At 43.5% G+C, this 23,791-nt stretch overlaps 1 protein-coding gene across 3 annotated transcripts; it reads left to right on the top strand.

The window, feature by feature from the left end:
• Positions 1-2,196: 2,196 nt before the first annotated feature.
• Positions 2,197-23,420, top strand: pxylp1 (2-phosphoxylose phosphatase 1). 3 transcript variants are annotated; one of them, XM_080460090.1, is made up of 6 exons: positions 2,197-2,303; positions 3,971-4,110; positions 11,407-11,595; positions 13,475-13,601; positions 20,367-20,506; positions 21,532-23,152. In XM_080460090.1, exons 2-6 carry the CDS (start codon positions 4,029-4,031, stop codon positions 22,551-22,553), a joined length of 1,560 nt encoding a protein of 519 aa, XP_080316216.1. In that variant the 5' UTR covers positions 2,197-2,303; positions 3,971-4,028; the 3' UTR covers positions 22,554-23,152. The 3 variants fall into 3 exon arrangements, with proteins under 3 accessions (XP_080316216.1, XP_080316217.1, XP_080316218.1); XM_080460091.1 differs by having other exon boundaries at positions 2,231-2,347; XM_080460092.1 differs by lacking the exons at positions 2,197-2,303; positions 3,971-4,110 and adding an exon at positions 9,722-9,858 and having other exon boundaries at positions 21,532-23,420.
• Positions 23,421-23,791: the final 371 nt, after the last annotated feature.

Genomic DNA, 23,791 nt, shown 5'->3' with positions numbered 1-23,791 from the left:
TGAGTGCACGAATGCAATTAACAACATGGAGAATTCAGGCCTTGCTGATATCCATTTACAGAGACACGTACAAATGCAATTCTTCATTGCTGAAGATTTGACCTTAACAACACTACAACGTAGACTTTAGATTAGTGAAGCACCACATGCGGGAATGGGTGGATATTTTAAACGCTTAAGGCTCCAGATTGGCCAAATGTCAGTGTTTATTTGTATATTTATTCATGATTCTAGCACACTGCAAACTGTCAAACCTTTCAGGCTTCAGAGTGGGATTATAAGCTATAACTTGCAGCTCAACCCATTCATCTTTTTTTAACCTCTTTATCCAACCTGCAGGGATTAAAGCTGATCTCATATGATTATATGAGTAAATACAGATTGTGGAAAACACATGCATACACGAGGATAACGTGCACACTGCACTCAGAAAAGCCTTAGATTCAGACCGTGTGACTTCTTGCTGTGAGGTGAGAGGGCTCACCGCTACACGGTCGTGCTATTTGACCTGCGAGTCAGATGAACTTCACAAAATCACCTGTAATGTGACTGAAATTATCATGCAGTTTCTTGTTGTTACAGAGAAAGGAAAACGTGTTGGGAGAGAATCAAAATTGGAGCGAGGCCTCTCCTCTCCTCCCCTCTCCACTTCCTCTTCCTCGCTTTGTGCTGCATCATCAGTTTTTGACAAGGGAAAACAATTTTCACGGCTCTGAAGCAATATTTTCCACTCATTTCCTCTTATTATTGCCTGAATCAAATATGTTTACATCCACATCTTTCCTTCCATTCTCAATAACCCAAGCTCAGAGTTCTCGGCCCATTTATGTTAATTTGCATCTCAATTCCATCTTTATTCTCCTTGTGCAAAGTCATAAATAGTGCTGTTTTGCCTTAAACTTGTGCCGCTGTTTGTTTGAACTTGCAGATCTCGTCAAAATGCAAAATATAACTTTCTATAAAGAATACCAAAGCGGTTTGTACTGAAAACGTAGTAGCAATTATTGAAGAGATAATTGCTGACTGAGTTTGAGAAACCCCGATACTTCAAATATGGAGAGACTTATATTATTATTATATTACATTATAGTGGCTATTATTTCACTGCTCATCAAAATGGTTTTACCAGTTCTGAAATGTGTTTTGTGTGGGTTATTCACCACTTTTTTTTCTTTTTTTAAAAACATTTTAATGTGCACACTTTTGTATTTAAATATTCGTGATTCATTTAATCACTTAAATGCTTTTCATTGCTCATCCGAGGGGTTTTCATAAGCTTGTAACAGAGGGTGAAAGGAAATATCTTTTCAAATTTTAATTAAACCCACTTGCATTGTTAAGACAGGAACCAGTGAGCTGGGTGAATGAGAGTCTCCACAGACAACAACTTAAAAGTATAATTTCCTTCAATACATTCTGTAGTTTAAACAGAATTGTATGTGCTTTATATCAGAAACCAGAACCCACAGAACACTGCTATGTAGTGGTTGCAAAAATGAACACGGATTCAATGAAATTTTGCAGTCTTCCAAAGTTTTGTCATTGCACTGTCATTTGGAAATAATCATATTGTTTCTGATATTAGAATAGATAGTGTAGTGAAACTATTTTTCAACGATTTGTTTTTTCCCCCCCTATGATCTCAATAATAAACCTGACTCCAGCAGTGATGCAGTGGCGTAGTTCCATGGTTTTTTTTTTCAAACTGCCTGCAGGTATGATGTGTGCTTCTGCTTCTGGTCCGGTAGATGGGGCAGTCAGGTCGAGAGTTTTGCTGCTTTCATTGTCCTCAGCTCAATTAGAGCCAGGTTTTACACGTGTCAAGGTAATGACAGAACGTACTGAGAAACAGGCAAAAGCATCTTCAAAATAAAAACAATCATTTATTTCCCCATCATTTCATCCTTCAAGTAGTTCTTAATGTTTTGGTATTTAATTTAATTACGTATATGTTGTACGTGTCACGTGTATTAAATGTGTAAAAATAATGTTACACAACACGTCACCAACTTCTTAGTTTTAGTTTGAAGACGTTTACCGGAAAAGCTGTTGTGTGGATTATTAACTTGACGCAGCCTCAAAGACGGTTACTATGGTGTTTCGGATTAAGTGGTTTCCTTGTTAACGGATGACCAGCTTCCTATGGCGTCCCTTGTCACTAGCTAGTAACAGGGGACGCTAGAGGATGTTAGTCATCACTTGACAGGGGAACTATTCAAAACGAAACACCGGAGACACCGAAGCGCTGGATTCAAGTGTTTCACCCGGTTCGTCTGCGGGTGTGACCGTGCCAACTCCTGCAGGTGAGGGAAGAAATACAGAAAAAGGCTAATTCCCGGAGGAGTATGTGAGTGTGCAGCAGTTTCATGTGAGGTTTACTTGGTGGTTCTGCGAAGAGTGTTGTTGATATGGCGTTTTCAATCGGTCGCCTAGTCTCGGAGCCTCTCGGGCAACAAGCTACCAAAAACCTGAAAAAAAAAAAAAAAAAACCTGAAGCCTTGTCCGTTCCTGGAAGCAACAAGTATCCACGAATAAAGGAATACAGTTAAAAAGAAAAAAAAAAAAAAACGTCGATACTAACGCGCTAGCTACGCGTTAGCTAACTAGTTAACTAGCAATTTAACCAGCTCAAATTTCCCTTAACTCGAGTAACTTCTCATTGATTTCAATAGAGCCACCTTATTGTCTCCACTGTTAGGAGGGATAAAGGTGATTTATCACCGAGACAACCCTGTGTGACAGTTTGACGTCTGTCCAAACAAGCAGCTCTTCCTTTAACATTAACACCAAGAATGTGAATTGAACTTATTCTGTGTTTTTTTTTTATTTTTTATTCAGCATCAAACTGTCATCATCTTGACTCTCCTCCTCCCTGGAGCATTGCTTTACTGAGCCTCCCCTGCTAGAAGAGTATTTTTAGACCATCTGATGGTAGGGTGTTCAGTGTAGACCTGCATTTACAGTCGTTTTAACTCTGCTCCTCCTCCTGCCTCTTTTTTTTTTTTTCCTGCTTTCTGAGCCCAGACTGTGTTTGACTACCACGTTTAGTGTTGGAAAATAGTCCAGGCAGCCAAGAAGGCAGAGTGGAGTCCATCCTGTGGGTAAAATGAGCCTTGAGTCCTGATAATCAAAAGCAATCCTGTGGCCACAGATGAAGTTATTTTGGATTCTTGCAAGGAGCCTTTAAAGAAAAAAAGTGACGACATTCCAAATAAATTGAGCGTCTTCTTTGATTCATCTGAATGCCGTAGCTCCTGACCGTTTACCTTTATGCCCGGTTTCCATGACAGTGTTTCAAGTGAAATTGCATCGTTTTCATATTCCCCTTTTCAGAAACGTTTCACCTTATCACGTGAAGACTTCACTATAAAACCTCCAAGTCCCAGGAGACGATGAACTCTTGAGTCATGTCACTTTCAAAAAGTTGTTTTCAGTGGCTCCAGGCAGAATTTGTCATGTTAAATGAAAGTTTCAGCTTATCACTTGCAAATACTGTCGTTTCAACAGGGACTCGGAGTCAGAAGCCTAAAAAAAAGTGCGGTCATTCCAAATAAATTGAGCATCTCTTTTAATTTATAATTTGTATGTTAATGCAGTAGCTCCAAACCTTTCTGCCCGTGACACCACCAGCCTCTCCCTTACACACCCTCCCCTCCAGCTTGCATCTGAAGCTCTGCCTCCCTCGACTTGTGATGCAATGAACTGTCAACACTGTCAAACTGCTGCAGACCCGCACTGCGCTAAGACCGTTGAGACATGTTGGGCTTTGTTACGATAACTTTTCAGAGCCACCGGTCCAGTTGTGATGAGCCTAACACGTCCTGCTATTCCATCTGTGTTTTCTTGAAAACTCCCATCATTATTTCCATAAAGTAGTGGGTGAAAGTGTGCAGGAGAGAGAAGCCGAGGCATCTTCAAAAAAAAACCAAAAAAAAAAACCTGACCTCCGTTTGCGTTTCTGTGTGTCCAGAGTGCAGGGATCAGCTGGATGGCTGACGGACAGGGGCGAGGACCAATCACGTGACAAGATGCTGGCTCGCAACCGCTTCCTCCTCCTGGTGGTGGTGGGCGGCGCTGCGCTGGCCGTCATCAGTCTGAGCCTGCAGTTCTGTAAGTGTGCTTTACGTATTCAGCATCTCTCTGGAGCCGTGGCCCAATATTCAAATGTTACTGTATCAGAGGAGAAAACCCCCCAATTAATGCTGTTTCATGGAAGTGGCTCACATTTCTTCTGTTTGCACATGTGTATCCCCCCATTCATGGCCAAACAAAGCAGAATCCCCTATAGACGACCTATAAATATCCAGCACCAACAGCGGGCCTCTGGATGCTCGGAGAGCAGAAAGGTGTATTCACTCGGTCTTTCCTCCATCGAGTCATTGTTCAGCATCCCCTGTAGGTATTGTCTAGACAGTTTATTTCTTCCAGCCCTGCTGAATGCAAGGAAACCATCGCTCGCTTACAGGAGGCGAGCCGCCCCGCTCTGGATGGAGCAGGTGGAGAGTTCAAAAAACAAATGGCTCTTTGTCTGTGGATTTAAGAATCCTATAAGGTTAAGATTTCCTGTAAGAGAATGTTTATAGAAGTTGTAATTTAGTGTCTAGACAAGCGTATATGATCAGACTCCTATAAAATCATGCTGGCACACGTACAAGCTCGTAGTGGAAATCTTATTTTCCAACCATGCTGTCCGAACACGAGACAAAGCAGTGCAGTTTTTCCTCAATTACTGATTTTCTGTTACTTTAAAGTTGCGGTATAGTATAGTAAGATATGGGTAATGATGTGTTTGTGCATGTGGTGGCAGTAGTGAATCACTGTTGAGTTTACTCTGTGTTTCATAGCCTGTAGATATCAGTGACTCACAACACCACCTTGTGGCACAAAGTGATATTGCAGTAAAAACACTGAATGGTAAAATGTCTCTTGAAAAAAAAAAAAAAAAAAAATGGCACGGAATAGATGTTTAGAATGTGTAAATATCGTGGTATCTTGTTTTTGCACTTTGGGAACCTGAACCAGTTTAGCAGGAGGATTAGCACGTTTCTTAATGAATAGACTTCGGCCTTGAGGCTCACTTTTCAAACTCCCGTTGTTGAGTGGTACTACTGCAGGAGAAATGCTGCTGTCATCATTAATTCATCACACACCGAGAAAGAATTGAGCCGTTATCCAGCAAGGCTTCAGGGATGTTTCTCCTCATGTTTAATAAATGATGATCATCTTTTTTTTGTTTTGTTTCCATTTTATTTCTCCCATTACACTCTAGCCTGTACTCTTATCTGCCCCCTCCTCCCCCCTGCTTTGAAATCATTTTCAAAAATCATCCATGTGATCATGGCAGTTTATCGAATGGCTGTAAGAGGCTGAGCCGCTGATCGATTTCGGTGTAGATGCGTCTCTGGAGCTCCAAGCTCCGTTCAATTAAAGCCAATATGTAGCGACCATACGTGAGACACCCCGGGGACTTCCAGAGGAAGACGACCACAGAGCAGGGAGCCTCTCCAGGGAGGACGGTTGCAGGAGAAGACTGGTAAAAGGGACTGAGAAGGAAGGAAGGAATGGTGAGGCAGAGCTTGATGGGAGTTAAGTGCTGCAGGAGAGTCTGCAGCTACATAGAGGGAGAAGTGCCAAGGGAGAGTATTAAAGGAGAAATAGAGATGTAGGTGTGTTTGCGAGGAAAGTACAGCGCAATAAAGGTGTTTGGCACCCAAGTCCCATTTCTCATCTCTAACAAAGTGCTGCTCACACAGACTAAACGGAGCTAAAAGCTTCTTTGCAGTATTTCATCAAAGGTAAGGTATGCATCACTTAACTCGTGGAACTTTCCTGAAACAGCAATCCGCCAATGAGTAAGTGTTTAATCGGCAGCGCTCCAAGTACTTTACAGATTCTTTCCTCCACATTCCTATCATTCCTGCAGGTAGCCGTTATATGCAGCAGTGGCCTCGGCGCTGGCAGCGACAGGAATGGTTGTGTTCTCGCTCTCCTCTGGACGGTAAACCAGTAAACCCATAAATCTGGGGTTTTCGGCAGCAGACGGGACAAATATGCAGTCCCTTTAACAAAGCTAGTATTCAGCACACACCTGGCTTCAAAATGTGAACTTCATTGCCAAAGAAGTATTCATTCTGCAGTTCAGTTCTTAACTTTGTCTTCTTTTGTAAAAGCACAAGCCGGACGACAATGTGGTATACCATGACCTCGCTCACTGAGTGTTCAGAGTCCCGACACAATGGTCTCCCAGCAACCTTCTGCCCAAATATCCACCTCGCATCACTTGAACTTACTTCACTCTGCTGAAACTGCACTTACTTCTACTTTCAACAACTTCATGGTTTCAACTCTGCACTTTAGAACTCCCGACAGTGACATCGATGTTCCTGTCCACTAATTTCTCGTAAGACTAGTCGACTGCTTCATCAAAGGACTGTGCAGTACTCTGTAGGGTATATTTAGTGTCCTTGCACTTTAAGACTCGACGTATTCCAAGAACTTCCCCCAATCCTTTTCCTTCAATAAATATATGTGGCAGCAAATCTTCTGGTTTCGTTGTCATGTTGAGCTGCGTTATCGGGACAGGATAAAAACCTATCCAGGTAAACAATGTCACATTTACTTGGGTATGGCGAGTTAAAATACTTATGTTAAATGTGGAAGAAAGCACAGCTTAACTGCACTGACTTCGCAAGAGAAGCTGCGCGTGGTTTTAAACCCAGACCCGCCATCAGGAGAGTGACCGGGCAGTAAGGCCCAGATACAGGCGGGTGTCTGCGTGGCACATAAGCAACTTTGTACACGACTTAAAAACTTTTATCACTAACGTGTGCGCCGGCTATCAAGAGGGTGGACGTTTATTTTATTGGAATACCATACTAGTACTATTGAATATGAACAGGATTTATATGCGTCTCATGAGCACTTATGCACAATCGTATATTATGTACTTTTCCTTTCCTCAGTCCTGAGCTTAAAGACGGCTTTCCTTTCAGCGAACAAGCCTGTAATTAATTAAACATCAAGTATTTAAACTTTGAGTAAATGGCAAAACTAGAAAAGGAAATCTGATCTTTTTATACCTTCTAATTTTTCTCTAGAGCTGCACTACATTTACATCTTTTCTGTTTTGACCAGCTCTATCTGATGCTCAGCGTTTCCTTCAGTGTTTAGTTTAATCAAAGTTAAACTCGCCATCTCCATCTAAAGCCTGGAACTCAATCCTGACCCTTTGACTTAAAAAAACTTACTTTATACATCCTACAACGCTGTGAATACTGCTGGCAACACTGACTGCAAGATGTTTTGTGTGTAAAATGGATCCCCCTTTCTTTAAATCGGAACCTTGTCTTTTTGGATGTGCAGCTGCTTGAGTAGGTTGCAGCACCGCAGCGTGATGGATTCTGATGAGGTTGGACTTCAGTATGAGCCGGACTGCCGCCGGCGTGACTAATAGCATTTGGACTAGTGCTGAAGAATAGAGTCTGTTCAGTCCTTTCCATCAAGTATTGATAACCATTAAGAAAATAACAACGTTACAGCTTGTATATATCTAATGCAGCTCAATGAGCGATGGTAATGATGATACTCCGTCACACCGGGCATCGGTTTCCTGTATATGGTGATCCAATGGGCTGAACCTTATCGGAGCATTCATTTGGCAGCAGTCGGCGTACTGGGCAGGCTGCCAGTCTCTCACAAGAATGAAGTGGCTTTCATACCCAAACCTTCCAATATGAGTTCATTAAAAACTGTGACATGTCTACCTTCTCGTAGGTTATGATGGTATCAATCAAACTGCAGCGTAAAGCAAATAGCTGGCCGAAGACCAGACAATTGTCCCCACAGGAAGCAGTTGAAGGGTGGATGTGAAAGGAAAACGGACCTAATTGTGGATCTCTCTGTGCCGGTGCCTACAAGCTAGACATTTGTGGTTGCTCATTGTGCTCATTTTGTGTCGCAAAACTAAAGTGGCCATTTTACATATGATTTCCATCCTTCCAGGCATTGTGTTGAGTTTTACCTGGAACTAACATTCAGCTGTTTGGTTACCTTCACCAGGAACTAGTAGAGTCGTTGACCCGATTTTCTGCCAAAACTAGGGCATCATCTTGGATTCTAACTCCCGTTAGAACGTCGCTCGTAGACATCCTGACTGTGCTTAATAGCGTTGAGTGGCGTTTACCGCTTCCATTACCAAGCAGCCATGGTAGGTTTTTTTTTTTTTTTTGCTTTGTCTGGATATGTGGTTAACCAGCTTGTCGTGTGTAGCATCACATGTTCCGTGGGGATGCCATAACAACCGGATTAACAGGGGAGAGCAGTTGAAACGACAAATATTCTGAAGATGACTTTCAGAGGCCGGAATGTTGTGGAGCAGCGTCCGACCTGTGGTTTTCTGCAGCTCAATGTAACCTTCGAAGCAATATAGCCTCTGATATAGAATGTGGGTAAAGACTGCAGAGGTGCTGCTAAGGTGTGTTGCCCGTCTGCCCACATGTCTCGCTGTGTAAGCTCATGTTTGTAATCAAGAATAACAGGTTTGTAAGGATTTCATCTTGGTTTATTTCATAGAATGCGAATTGAAAAGTGAAAAATGAGGTCTTCTTAGGCGCAGAGGATGTCCTTTTCCCCCCCTTTTATTTACATGTGATCAAATTTAAGAATCATTGATCAATAATTCAAAATAAACAGAATATTAACTTGTGTAGCGGCACTAAAAATTTTAAAAAAATGAGGCTTTTGCTTAATACATCTACTAAGCAAACCACATAAATGTCTGCAGTGGAATCAACTCAAACCAGTTCTGAATCCACCTCCAGTCTACCGTTTCTGGCTTATTCTTCACAAAGCTGAATAAGGTCTTGTGGTATTGAATTGATGCACACCCATCACACCTTTTTTTTTAGTTACTCAGATTATCCAGGCTGTGTGGAAACCCAAGCATGTTGAGCAGTGGTTTTCCAGGAGTCGGACTACAGACCCTAATTTGGTTGCCGACCCTCATCTTGCACTTCAAAATCCCCTGGTTTAGAGGAATTACATCGAAGGAGAACCACATGATATCAGATTGCACTTGTTATGAGCTCCAACCCATTAATAGATTCAGATCTGTATCTGGACTCGCATTATGTAATTCAGGGCTTTAACATGGCATCCTAAGCTTTTGCCATATTATGGTGCATTCAGGCTTAATTAAATGTGAATGTTTTCACTATGGATTGATTTTGAAGCCACGATGCTGAGAATATTCAATCTGTATAAGTTGGGAAACAAAGCATCATCCGAGAGTATAGGAAACCGTCCACTTTTTTTTTTTTTGGTTTATGGTTAATCGCTACATGAAGTACGGCTGCATGAATTTCTTCTGTGTGCTTTTCGCAGTGTGTTCTGTGTGTATGCACTCGGTAGTGTTGGGCTTGGACTTACAAAAGCCCCATTGTGTAGGCCGACTGTGACAGAGCCGGCCTTCCAAAAAAGTTTGGTTAGTGCCGGCAGGCGTGTGTGTGTGTGGATGTGTGGATGTGTGTGTGTGTGTGTGTGTGTGTGTGTGTGTGTGTGTGTGTGTGTGTGTGTGTGTGTGTGTGTGTGTGTGTGTGTGTGTGTGTGTGTGTGTGTGTGTGTGTGTGTGTGTGTGTGTGTGTGTGTGTGTGTGTGTGTGTGTGTGTGTGGATGTGTGTGTGTGTGGATGGGTAGCTGGGAGGTGGCAGGGTTTGGGGCACCGAGTCCAGAGGGGAACAGGTTGCGGTAATGAATGAGCCCCAGTGTGCACAGCCAGACTTCAAGCTCACCAAGCAGCCGTCAAAATGGTTTCTACTGTCGCTGCAAGCCTTCTCCTCCTCCTCCTCCTCATCGTCTCTGGTGAGTTTAGGTTTTTAGCTGATGACTTTTGATGGAGACTTCTATATTTTCTCCTCACATTTGTTTTGCTTTATACTTCTTTGTAAAGTTCCCAGTTCAGGCTGAAGCTCACCTGATGATATTTAGCTGGATCATTTTGTGCTCCCGTCCCGGTCTTCCATTTAATAGTTTCTCTCCTCTATCATTTAAACTGTGCTATAGATGCTCTATAAACAGTCAATAATAGGATCCAGTATTTATGTTTTACTACTTCTACAGGCTTAAGTAGTATAAAAAGCTTGTTTAGTAACGATAGCAAATGGTTTTGACAGCTTGGACGTCAGCTGCAGACGAAGTGTGATAATAATGTCTCGCTGCTGAAGAGAGCGAAGTGCGATATGGTTGAGGAAGTGAAAGCTTTCATCTTGTTGATGTGCTTTGCTGTCAATCTCACCGCTGCGCGACAGTAACTGCTCAACATTTAGTCCCGTCTGTCAGCAGCGAAGCCCTCATAGATGGTTTCAATTTTTTTCCACCAATGTATTGCAGTGTCAGCGTGTTTTGAATTCCAAAATATACCTTTTTCTGATTCGAATTCTATCGATTCCTAATTTGGGGTTCTGATCCCCCTTTGCGATGGAACCAGAGTCTTTGGGCAAGACACTCCGTTGAATCCAAAACAAGCCTCACAAGTTATGCTTTTAAAACATGCAGATCAACTGGTTTTCCTCAAGTTACATGATCTGAAACGCAGGAACGCACAACACCTGGTTCAGTTTAATCTTCATTGTGGGGACCAAAGTGTTTTACTCGTCTTGGAGGATTGAGGTGTGGCTCTGGGACCGATCGTACAGTTGTGATGGTTAATTCTACGTTAAAGACTGAGGGAATGCGTCAAACGTGCGTGTTTGTGTGACATAAAAGGGATTCGGAGGCTCTACTTTCCCAAAAGGGGGTCATGTGGGTTTAGCTCTCTTTTCTTCCCGGTTTGGTCTTTTGTTAAATGTCACTTCACAGGTCGCCCGTCTCCAGGCAGCACAGTGGAAACGACGAGGGGTTTTAGGGTACGAAGCTGTTGGTGTGGAGATGAACTGAGACGGAGTGCAGTTTGTCCTGAGCTCCACCAGTGCGGAGGCGAACCTGTTGAATGATTTCACCAGTTAAGGGGGGGTTCAGTACTTACGTCAAAACTAAAACATCTCCTCTCAGGGTGGATTTATTTATTTATTTTTTTAAGAAATGTACATTTTTGGTTTTAATTGATGGTAATGGTTTTAGTTAATAGCCTGACCTGGAATATATACAGATACCTGGAAATAACATCATTTAGTCTGTGAGTCTGCAGACTGATATTTTAGATTTCAAGAGCTATGATAGTTTTCTTGTCTACCGCTTTTTTTTTTTTTTTTTAAAGCAATTTTTCATGTCACTATGAATGACCTTTAGAAATTTGGAGGGATATCCAGATCATGCAGAATCTATTGACTTGTTTAGATATCTTAAATTCCGTAAGTAAAAAGTGGTGTGACAGTAGTTCCAACCTGAACTGTGCGTGGTCTCTCTTTGCAGTGAACCTGATCCCCACCACTCCCGTCGTGGAGGAGCGACACCTCCAGGCCCCAGATGGAGGCGTGAAGACGGCCGTGGGGAAGAGCAGAAAGCGCGTGTTCCCAGCGCCTCACACCCAAGAACCCAACCCCGTATCCGAGGCTTACGGCTACTGCAACACCCCCAACCGCACCGAACAGGCCTGGGAGGGTGAGAAATACACACAACAGCAAATCCACTCAGCGGGCCGACTTCTGAAAATAAACCGAGGCTACCATCAAATCTGCTCCAGAACCTGACTGTGGTTCTGTCATAATTAGAGATTTGATGGACAGCGTATAAATACTTAATATAGTAATAATGTCTACTTTACTGTGTCAGGACTTGGGGGGAAATGTTAATTTTGCGGAAACTAATTTCCATTTGATTGCATCATCCATAATACTGAAGCAGTTTCTCATTTCAGCAGCACAGATGTGAAGCCCTGTTTTATAGCCTGAAGCGGCTCCACAAATATTTTTCCCCACCAGAGACGAGTTACACAATCGACCGCTAATTGAACTTTACTCTTTATGTGTGTGTCGCAGTTTTGGAACCAGTGAGGGGAGAAAAAAAAAAAATGCTTCTACTGAGGTTAAAAGTGAATGAAAGTCTGCCTTGGATGGATCCTTTTGAAGTGATTGTTGTCCCTAAAGATGCACTTCGGTCTGATTTGTGTTGTGTGAGTGAACTTGTAAGGAGTCGGTAAACAGATTTCTTTGTGCTCCTTCTTGGTGCCACTTCCAGGACCATTGATGCTTGATTTTTCAGTCACTTTTATAAACATGTGATGCTCACAAGCTGTTAAATGATCTGATTAATTATATACACAACTCACTTGGCAAACAAACTGCATGTTTTGGTGTTTTGGTTTCTTGTTGGGGGGAGTAAGACTCATCCCAGATGTCTAATCCACTTTGCTGATTGACTCTCGAGCAGTTTCGAGTTACTTACACATGGTAACTACATATAAACCTGCATTCACTAAGACTGGAGTTTGAGTTCACTGCTGGCTGCAGAAGTTCGATGTCTCGGAAGGCAAAACCGAAGCTCCGTTCACATGCCAACGCTTCAAGTGAAAAAGCCTATTTTTGGTGTTTTTGTTTCAGAATACTTTCACGCTCACACAGTAATGTCTGTTTACACTGAAAAGGCAGAAATGCTGAAAAGGATATAGTTGGTAGGTCAGGCTACGCGTTGGTGCTTTTGTTTGTTTCCTCAATGAGACCACACACACAGAACAGTGTGCTATAGTCATGAACAATGGCGAGTACATGAACATTCGTATTGACAATTGACCAAGTTGTTGAGTGTTATGGATGACTCAACTATGAAACTACCAAGTCCCAGGAGAATATGGACTCAGAGTCATTACACCCTGAAGGCATACATTCTTGTTATTGTCCATCTACTTGAGCGTGTACTATTTACTACAGCTGTGGTGCGCATACACAGTAGCAGCATTTTCAAAAAGTTGCGTTAACCCCCCCCCCCCATTTCCACAGAGACTGAGTTGGAGTGTTTTTGTATAGTACACTGTTGTCTGGATGGACTCCCTAAACGCGACAAAACGTTCCTGTTTTCACTTGAAAACCTTGTTGCCTTAACAGAGTCTAAATTATTACCTGATGTCTAAAACACTCACGAGCTACGCTGTGTTTGTCAGATGGTTTCAATGAGAAAAACCCCACCAAATGACAACTTTGCAAATTAAAAGAACTGCTGTAATTGGAATAAAATGTTGGTTGTATGATAGAAACTGCAGTTCGGACAACTATCTTTAAGGCCATAATACTCACCATATCCCACTCAAGAATTTCAATCGGTTGATAAAAATCAAGAGCTGGTAAGAGAAGTTTTCAACTTTAAAATGCCTGTATCAACTAAATTTGTCACATAAACATCCATTTGGTCCTTTTTGTTCACCTACGGTGTGTTTTAATTAACAAGTACTGCCTTCATGTTGAGATTATTGCTCTAATGATCGCTGACACAGCACACATCAGACTGTAATAATTACTGCCTCTAATGAGCTTCTCCCCTCCGACAGGTCACAGTCCTGCAGATTACAAGCTGCTGTCCGTCCAGGTGATGATCCGCCATGGGGACCGCTATCCTCTGTACTCCATCCCCAAGACCAAGAGACCAGCCATCGACTGCACCCTGTCCAACAGCAGGTACTCACAACTTCCATTGCTTATGTTGTCACCAGGAGCCTAGATCGCCGTGGAAACACCCAAACTTTGAATTAATGACCATTCTTGATTACCAATTAATGGAGTACTTTTAAAGGTGAAAACCTTCAGACTGTCAAGCAACAGGACTCTGATGCTAGATATGATTAAAGCTGACGCCTGAAGCTTGAGTATCCACAGCCAACAGATACTAGTAGTATTGATGCAACTTTAATCTATTATACAACAACGTGAACGTGATACGATATCACCACAGATTACAACCACACTGTGGCCAGAAGTAAATTCAAAATATAGTGTGGACAGATCATCAGCTATACCTGGGTGAGTTTACTGATGAGTATAACATGAGATGGCTTCTTTCATAACAGCCAACATGCATTTTATTGTTAAAGCTCTGAGTTTATGGAACAATCCACCCATCAGCCTCAAACCATTTCCATCGTCTTCTCATTTTCCTTTACATAAAGAACGTTGAAATAGAGCCGGACAGAATGCCGGATATGATAGGCATTAGTAACTAGTACCTGGAATCCTTGCAAATGAGTAGAATCATTGAAATGTATACAGTTGAAGCTTGTCAAGCTGTGTGTGAAGGTTGTCATTTTAGTACATCGTATATTTGGCAGCGAGGGAGAAAAAGTCGATGCACAACAATTTGCACTTTCATATGAATCATCACAAGTTACTACCCCCCCCCCCCCCCCCCTCAAGAAATGGATTTTACTTATAAAATGTTTGATCTTCTTTGAATCTCTCTACTATTAGGCCCCTGCTTGCACAGCAACGTTCTCAAGTGAAAATGGAAAACTTCCGATTCGTGTGTGAGTTCATCACAAAAACAACCCAAAGCTCAACATCAAGCGCCGGCAGGCTTAACTACATCATTTTCACAATGTTGCCGTGTGAACATGAAAACATTTTCACTTGAAACGCAGCATAAACGAGGCCTAAAGGTCCTGCTGTTGATCACTGAAATCCAACAGTTGACTTTCCCAACACACTCGGACTGTTTGATGCCGAATAAAATCTCTCAAGAACCATTAAACCTTCGTCAAAATGCATGAAATATACTGTACAAATTTGATTATTTGAAATAATGTCAGTGAATAGGGAGCCGTTTCAAGCACATCTGACTGGTGGTTTCACCCACAGGAAGCAAAATGAATGGCTTAGCAGAAAGTGGTTCATGGGGTTTTTGGTGTGTGAGGATAAAAGCTTCATGCCCACAGTTTTAATTAAAAAGGGTCAGAGTAAAGGGCACAAAATGCCACCGGGACTTAATTTGGCTCCCCAAGCAGCAACTTGTCTCCAGCCTCCTCCATCTAATGCTTAACAAGGAGGCCTGATGGGAAGGAGGAGGGAAGTTAGAGAAAGAGAGAGAGAGAGAGTCAGCAGTGACTAAAACAGTCTTTGATATCCTTCTACAGAAACTGCTGGCTGCACAGCAGCTGTCAGAAAAATAGCTGAGCGTGTAAAAGAGAGCGACCGGCTGGAGTCCCGTAATAATTTCTGTGTGATGTTTAAGAGGCTTACAGCAGTTTGCTTGTATTTTGTAAACTAGAACTGGCATTAAACGTCAAAACTCATGCGTACTGCAGAAGGTACAGCTGAACGCTTGCTCGATCCCGCTAGCGTTAGCACGTCGTCTCTTGTGGCGGGTGAGTTTGTTTGGCTACATCTGTTCGACCGCACCGTGCTGTCAGCCCTGGTGTGACGTGAACGGAAAAATTCCAGCTTGACATAAAGACCTGGACTAGCGCCAGGTTATCCAGCCTTGTAATACCACTTTCTACCACAAGGGGCTGTCGTCTCGCTCAAATTTGTGAGTGCCAATGAGATCCACAGCTGGCTCGTGTCTGTACTGAACCCCTCACAAGAAGTTTAAAATCGGCAGAGCTCCTTTGTGTTTACATATCCTAACTGCATGAGGATTCACGTGCACTAAGACAACAAACAAGTTATTTTTTAAACCCAGCTGGGACAGATGCTTTTTGATGAGATGTGTACAGCCGCGTCCTCCTCCACCATATGGTCCACAAATTCCCTGCGACCAATCCGCCTTTTTTTTTGGGTCGCATACCTGGCTTTATGTTTATCCAATGACTTATTTTTGCACAAAGCCACATCTGGATAGAGCGCACCTCTGGCTGTGATCTCTGCTGCTGGCACATTGTGCTCTGCACAGTAGTGGGCTGCAGCTGATATTCAGTGTACGTTTGATTATTTTATTTTTTCCGATAACCTTGATCTGTGGATTTAAGCTGAAATGAGGTCATCCAGGGGCTAAGCCTCTTATGGTGGAGGTCGGGATGCTTCATGTATTTATTTTGCTTGACAGAAAATGAAATTAAAGACACACCAATATGCACAGAGCTGAATGCTCATCAGTATGAATATCCAGTACTGTACTTGGTAGTCATTCTGTGGAAGGCAGTCCCTTGAGGAGCCTGTTACTGTTTTTTGTGAATATTTCAGTGAAAAACATTCATTTTAGAGGGAATTGAAAATCAATACTAGATTGAGAGAAAAGTAAAAGTATTTTCGCACATTTTCTGCTGACAAATCAGAATTCTGTTTCCAACATTTAGTTTGTGTTTTTTTCCCTCCTCGAATTTGCAGGAAATGGAAAAACTTGCACGACAGGATTTAAAAAATTTTTTTTACCTCTTTAAAAATTCCTAATGTCTTTTGAGATTTAAAAAAGCACTTTGTGGCACTTTTATATTTGTATAATGTGTTTTGTATTCACCCTGGACGAAACTGCTGAAGAAACTCTAGAGAGGACGGAATTCACTGGACTCGAGGATGATGAGACTTTACTGCAAGATGAAGAAGTATTGTAGAGAATTCGGAGGGAGCAGTACTGCACAGAGGACTCCCTATCCCAGTTCTAAGGAGCCAACCTCCGAGGAAACGTATTCATGAAAAGACCCAAAGCAGACGGAATGGGAGGAATTCTGATAACAATGTGAATGCAGGGAATGTTTTATCACCGTCAGGACACGATGACACGTCTTTGGAGATACGGTTGACGGCCTTCAGACTGTATGATTCCTGTCGAGGTCACAAAGTGCAGTACACTACGGCCTCATTAATTACACAACACCGTTTCAAGTGAAGACGCTTCGTTTGTGTTTCAGAAAGTTTTCCCGTTTACACAGCAAAGTTTTGGAAACGAAGTCCATTTCAACAGGCCAGCAGTTGGCACTGTTGGTTGTTTTTGTAATGAAGCCACACATTAGTTGCATTTTTCCCCCCATTTGCACGAAGTAGGAGCGTTTTTAAAAAGTTCCACCTTGGGGTTTGTTTTCAAAAATGAAAGGTTTGCATTTTCATTTGAAGACCTTGTCGTGTAAACGGGGTGAAAGAGGCGAAAGATAAATGAAAGGGTGGTGGTGGTCAGTCTTTATCATCATAAACCTAAAGTAGCATAAGTTAGAAAATATTCCTGGCTGACCTGAAAATGTTTCTTGAGCTGCAGACGAGCCTCAAGTACACTCAGGATTTTACATTTGTTGTAATCACACATGGTATTTGTCCTGATTAAAGCTTTAAACAGCAGAAGACCCAATAAAGTGTTAATTGTTTCAGTCCTCCTGTAATGGCTCACTGGAGAAAAACATGGAAAAGTGTAATAGAAGTGTTGAGCAGAGCTCAGCGCTGGAAATTACTGAGCTCCCGCAGCAGCGTGCGAGTTCCCTTCTGTTTTTGTTTGGACCTGAGTGTAATTACAGGGATCTGAACTAGCATATGCCTTGGGTTGAATCCTGCAGGGGGGAGTGTGTGTGTGTATGTTTGTGCGCCTGTATGTGTATGTGTGTGGGTGTGTGTGTACGCACCAGTGTGTGTGTGTATGTGTGTGTGTGTGTGTATTCTGGCACCAGCTTGCAGACCTGCTGTCTCCGTCTGCGGTTAACTGAGCTCTTTTCAGCAGGGAACATCTCCTCTCTCTCCTCTTCCTCTTCCTCCAGAGCACTCATTGTTGAGGTTTTCCTCATTCTTGATTACGAATCGTTCTGCTCCTGTCAAAGCCCTCCCTTCCAGTTTCAACCCCATCACCCCCCCCCCCCCCCCCCCCCCCCCCCCTTCTCTCCATCGCTGCCCCTCATCCCCACTAATCCCTCCCCGTGCTGCTCAGTGATAATAATCCCAGTCCTGCTTAATGTAATTGGGCTCTGTAATCTTTGCCTTGCTACAATCAGCCTAATAGACGGCCCGGCTGGCTCTTTGTCCACAGACTGGAGTCCCTCATCCGATGACATCCAGTTTGCCAGTGTGGCCAATTAAATAGAAATCCTCCCAGAACCTCCCACGCTAAGCGATCCGCTGACAGCAGAGCAACTCTGGCACAGCGTGCGTTACAGTGTGCATCATCGCTCTTTTAATATTCCCTCAAAGAGGCTGCATGATGACAACAGCTGCTTATGCAACGTGGTGACTAAAGGAAACCAAAAAAAAAAATTATAAAAAAAATGCTGCTTGGACGCACTCTCTCTCTCTCTCTCTCTCTCTCTCTCTCTCTCTCTCTCTCTCTCTCTCTCTCTCTCTCTCTCTCTCTCTCTCTCTCTCTCTCTCAGCGTTTGTGTGGCTGATTAGGTTTTACCATATCAGGTCAGTTACAGCCATCACCAAGGTTATTTAAGGTGAATCATTCTTATTTTTTTTTTAAGTGACTGAACCAGTCAGCGATCACTATGGAAACTGTGCATGCGCCAAACCCCCCCCCCCCCCCCCCCCCCCTCCCTTATTTATTCTGGCAGAGGCGAGACACAGGGTCGCTTTTATTAAACTGTAATCTTTAAATCTACTACATCACCCACCAACTGCTCCACTCACTGCCCTCTTCCTTCAGAGCTGGCGAGCCTGCGTTCGTGTTTGCATCCCAAGGCAACAAATTCTTTCATCTTTTTATATCTCCATCAGTCATATTCCCTCCCACTCATGTTGAGGGTGCTGCTCCGGAGTGTTGTGTTGGAGAGACACCTGGTGGTGGGTGGAGGGACTTGCGGAAACGTGCCTTGAAATTGCATTCGCAGAAGTACTGCGGTGCAGTGGTGAGCCCGAGAAGGTCCCAGAGTTTGCATGTTCTTCACTTCAGGTACTCCAGTTTCATCCCACGAGAGAAAAATAAGCATCTGAAGTCAATTATTGCCTCTAAATTTCCCAAAAACCATGTGTGGATACTTTCCCTTTAAGGGCCACAACAAATGATTCCTTTCTTTTTGAATGTATGTTTATATTTTCATGTTTACTGTATTTAATTGTTTCAAGAAAATGTCCAACAGTTCATGTTATTCCATTACTTTGCTTGTAAAGTTATTTGAACTCAAAAAAGAAAAGAAATTCTACGTGTAAAGTTCTTAAACTGAATTTAAAAAGTTAAAGCCAGAACTAAGAAGTAGTTACACTTTTTATTTTCTTTAAAAACTTATACTTGTTGAGAGTTTGTTAAATACAGTCTATTGCTTAAAGTATTTACTCAACTGCTTTCACATGCATATAAACTTGAGTGGCGTCCCATTCTTAAAGCGCAGGATTTAATATGACATCAGTTCAAACTTTCCAGTTTATTACAGCTTCAACTCTTCTAGGAAGATTGTTCACAAGGTTTAGGATTGTTTTTTTATTGCTGCAACGGTTTCTCAGTGAAACATTGAACCTTTTGGTTCGTCCTGCACGGTTCAGTTTGCCCTGACGGTTTTTGGGTTTCGCAATTCTTTTTTTTTTTTTTTTTTTAATTGATGACACGTGCGTGCCTGCATGTATCCAAAGGCCGAGTCAGCCTGCTGCACAAGAGTCCTCTCCACGAGTCCATGTCCAATCACAATCGCTTCGGCGTGCTGAAGAATGAAGTTGCATTTCTTTATCTGACGTGTCTGAAAGATTTGCACCGTGATACAGTTCCTCTTTTTTTGGGCCCAAACAGCTCACACACTGTCCCCACATTAGTTCAAACTAAAGTTTTTACATCTGACCTTTTTGTGGATTGAGACTAAAGTTCCGGCATGTTGGTGCCAGCTCATCCCAGCTTGTAGGGGTTCGTATTAACCAAGGATCATGTTGGTCCCCTACAGTTCCACAGAGGAACTTATTCTTGACAGATCATGTTCTAAAATGATCATGTCTCATATTCTGTGCAAACACCAGCAGAATATGTTAAAATACAAACAAAGTAGTACCTGTAAATGACTCGGCGGCTCTGCACCCCGCCAGCAATGAGATCAGCAAAATGCATGGACATGGTGTTTCCGGAAACTCGGTGTTGAACTCAATGCAAAGCATATAGGATTATTTTTAATCCAAAGAACCTTCACATACAATCTAAAAAGTCTACAAGGGGGTGGAGCTCGCATGAGAAAGTCGTCCGTTGGACTCCAGCAGAAACGATTTGCTGCAAGAAGACAGAACGGTTCTGTCTCCGGTCCAGTCCCTGTCTGGGCGTCTTCTCATCGCGCTGCACTCGCTTTGGTGTGGTTTGAAGTTCACCCAGAAGTTTCTCCATAAGCATTCTCGATGTTGTTATGATTCCGATGCCAGCGTTCAAACGTGGATAAATCAACTGCAGTAGCAGTGCAGTCACAACATGGTTGCTTTTTATGTAGACCAGATGCTCAATGTGGTTCAAACTCATCAACATGTCAAGAGTTTCTAACTGCCTGAAACAAACAGCCTCGAGGCTTTAGAAACCATGTTCCCATTGAAAACTGAACAAAGACTTTCCTAACACTTTTTCCCCGCTGTCAGGATTCCTTCACACCCGCTGCTGAACCCCTTCGTCAGTCACATGGGCCAGGGCAGCCGAGGCCACTGGGAGTCGCCGCTGGGTTCAGTCCCTCGTGTGCCCAACCACAGCTCCTGTGAGATGGGAGAACTCACGCAGACCGGTACTAGACTTTTGGTTTTATTCTATTGGCTCCTCTCGAAACAAAGTCGTATAACATTTACCTACACATCCATGAAGTAAACACCCTTCTTACTCGTCCATCTTCTCTACATCCTTTGCCCAAAGTCAAACGGCAATCAGTGGAAATGGTTTCCAGAGGTCGACATTTTGGAAACGTGCTGTTCTTCATTTTCTTGTAAACGGGGGAAATGCAGACGACCACACTAGCACATGTGCGAGTACATCGACGACACTAATTGAATTCCAAAGGGTTTGTGCTGCTTCCTCTTATGATTTTAACAGAGCTTATTAGATAAAAAGTGCATATATTCCTCTGGATGCACCAGTACTGTGTATCGGGTCCTATACTGCTTTAAAGTACTCATGCTCGTACTTGTGAAAGCTCCCCGATTGGAACCCGGCAAGTATTATGTGGCACCGTGCATCAGGAAGGTTGCCCGAAGGTGCACAAGAGAAAACGCGCATTGTCAGCCACTTAATTACCAGAAACATTTGGACCAGCGGAGTTGACCCGCAGTGGTCCAGGAGGTCTTTACTCCAAGTTACATGCTAAAGAGTTGCTAAACATGTTTAAAGTATGATTAATACACAAAATTAACAGTGAGCTGGATTGTTCGGTCATGTTTTACTTAAAACAGATACTGAGTGGGTCAATGTGATGAGTGGTTGTATTGGAAAGAAACAGCACCAACTAGTGGTCTGGCATGCAAACTACAGCATTTTCAGTCTTAATGGGTGATGCTATTTCCAGTCAATCGTCCAGTTGGGTAACGGGGCCTGACTGTGATAAAGGATATAGTATCGTTCCGATCCATTCGCCCATATGACCAAGTCAAGAGGCTGCAATGAAACAAAGAAATGGTAAATGAGCTTTAATTATGTGGCACATTTTACCACTTGAGCAGTCTGGACTTGGGGTTCTGTGTCTTGCTTGTTTGGTTTTTGCCCGTTTATATTGACATCTACAAGGTACAAAGATCCACTTTGCTGTCTGCCTTTTTCCAGGTGTGGTGCAACACCTTCGCAACGGGCAGCTCCTCCACCACGCCTACAAAGCGCACAAGCTCCTCCCACCGAACTGGATGCCTCGCCAGGTTTGGCTCGAGACCACGGGTAAGACCCGCACCCTCCAGAGCGGCCTGGCCTTCCTCTACGGCCTGGTGCCGGACTTCGACTGGACGAAGCTGACGGTGCGTCACCAGTGGAACACGTTGTTCTGTGGCGCCACCTGCGACTGCCCGGCCCGGAACCGGTACCTGGAGGAGGAGCAGAGGAGGGAGTATCGGCTCAGAGTGGCCGATACTGAACTGGAGAGGACGTACGCCGACATGGCGCGCACGTTGGGGCTGCCCACTCGCCAGTTCAGAGCCGCAAACCCGATAGACTCCCTGCTGTGCCACCTTTGCCACGACCTTTCCTTCCCGTGCGCTCCCCAGGGGGACAACGGCTCCGGCGGGTGCCTGACCTTGGCGCAGTTTGCCGTGATCCGTCGGCAGCAGCTGGACGACGAGGCGGACCGGAGGAGGGTGGGGCTGTACCACAAGTACGCCATCCTGGCAATGTATCCCTACCTCAATAGGACCGCCGCTAAGATGGAGCGAGTTGCGAGGAGCAACGATGCGGGTCGACAGCCCCGCGTGGGCGGCGAGGAGGTCTTCACCCTCTCCTCGGCCCACGACGTCACCGTGGCACCCCTGCTGAGCGCGCTGGGACTGGAGGAGGCGAGGTTCCCGCGTTTCGCAGCGAGAGTCGTCTTCGAACTTTGGAAGAGCCCCCCGGTGACGCAGGTGAAAAAGAAGTCCGGGAAAGGCGAGAAGTTGAAGGCCAAAGGCGGGGAGATGTTCATCAGGGTGCTGTACAACGGCGAGGACGTGACGTTCCACACCGCCTTCTGCCGCTCCCACGAGCGCCGTGTCAACCAGCCACTCTGCCCCATGAAGAACTTCCTGTCCTACGTTAGAAGGGACATGTTCAGCTTATTCAAGGCCAACTCCTACAAGGAGGCGTGCTACAAGCCTCTCGGTTGAGGGGCGGGCAGACGGAGAAGGTCGTACTTCTGCTGGTCGTACTTCCGTCCTTCCTGAAGCCGTTTTCCACTTTGGAGAAGAGCGCACTGCGGCGCCGCTCCTCATCCACACACTTCCACTGTCGTCCTTAACATTCATCAACACAGTCGCACCAGCACGCTCGGTACTGAACTTAACATCGTGGTTCGAGAGGTAAACTTTCTACAAACTGCTAATCTGTTATTTGCATCTTTCAGCATGCGTTCTAAGGAAAGGGAAGACATACGGCACTTAGCCACTTTATTCCTACATTTCATACTCTCTTATGAAATGGTCATTAATCCCAAATGCCTGCAAAAACAAAAAAAGAAGGGAAATAGGCAGCTGAGATCATTGGGCTGGATTTCATTCATTCCTGAGACCAATTTTATTTGTATTAAATCTTTTCAATGAAAATTGACTTTAGGCCAGAGTCTTCAGTATGACTAAATCAGTAGTCGCATAGTATTTCTTACAGGTTTTAATGATAATCATTGATTGTCTAAACAACAAGGGAGGACCTGCTGTTGGGTTTTATTCATGTTCCTTTATTAAAACTGACTGCGGTACTTTAAACATGGATTATTATTTTTTTTTTCCTGTCCATCTCCACTCACATTTCTCTATAATGACAACCCATTGATATATTTAGTATTTGGTGATACTAACATTCATACTTTAGGTCATTTATTGTGAATCAACCTTTAACTCATTAAGTAACCGTTGGATGCCTTCAACGCTCACGAGGGCTAAATTAGTCTGGAAATCCACTGCTAAATGTCACCGCCTCATTACTGATGCATCAACGTTTAAGCTGTACATTAAATATACATTGAATAAGATCAACCAATTATGTTACACTGCTGAGTAATTGTGTCTAACGTGGGAGGACAAATACTTGGCTGCTATACATGTAAAGTCTGTGATTTTCTATTTTTACAGTCACTCATCACATATCAGTTACCTGATATGAATAGTTCATATTTAGTGAGTAAACTAACTGCTGTGCTGCGTTTCAATGCCTCCCCTTGTTAGACCTGTTTTAACAAAATCCCTCCATTGTCAACAACTTGAGACGGGTGTCTCCCTGCAGGACGGAGAGAAACTGAAGCTCTGCAGTCTTTCGGTTTGCATACGTAACGAGCCACCCGAAACTTTACGAACTTTAATTCCAGCACAAATTTGATCAGAGTGAAGGAAGCCATCTTCTATAAATCGAT

Source organism: Lipophrys pholis (assembly GCF_963383615.2).
Source record: "Lipophrys pholis genome assembly, chromosome: 3".
In the NCBI taxonomy this organism is placed as follows: Eukaryota; Metazoa; Chordata; class Actinopteri; order Blenniiformes; family Blenniidae; genus Lipophrys; species Lipophrys pholis.
Note: the sequence above shows the minus strand (reverse complement) of the source record. Positions and strands in the feature narration are given on the sequence as shown.

Excerpts from the sequence above, each read along its gene's own strand:
- pxylp1 (XM_080460090.1), top strand. The coding sequence starts at position 4,029 with ATGCTGGCTCGCAACCGCTTCCTCCTCCTGGTGGTGGTGGGCGGCGCT. Across the intron at positions 11,596-13,474 it reads CACCGAACAGGCCTGGGAGG|GTCACAGTCCTGCAGATTAC; the intron begins GTGAGAAATACA and ends CCCCTCCGACAG. Across the intron at positions 20,507-21,531 it reads GGGAGAACTCACGCAGACCG|GTGTGGTGCAACACCTTCGC; the intron begins GTACTAGACTTT and ends GCCTTTTTCCAG.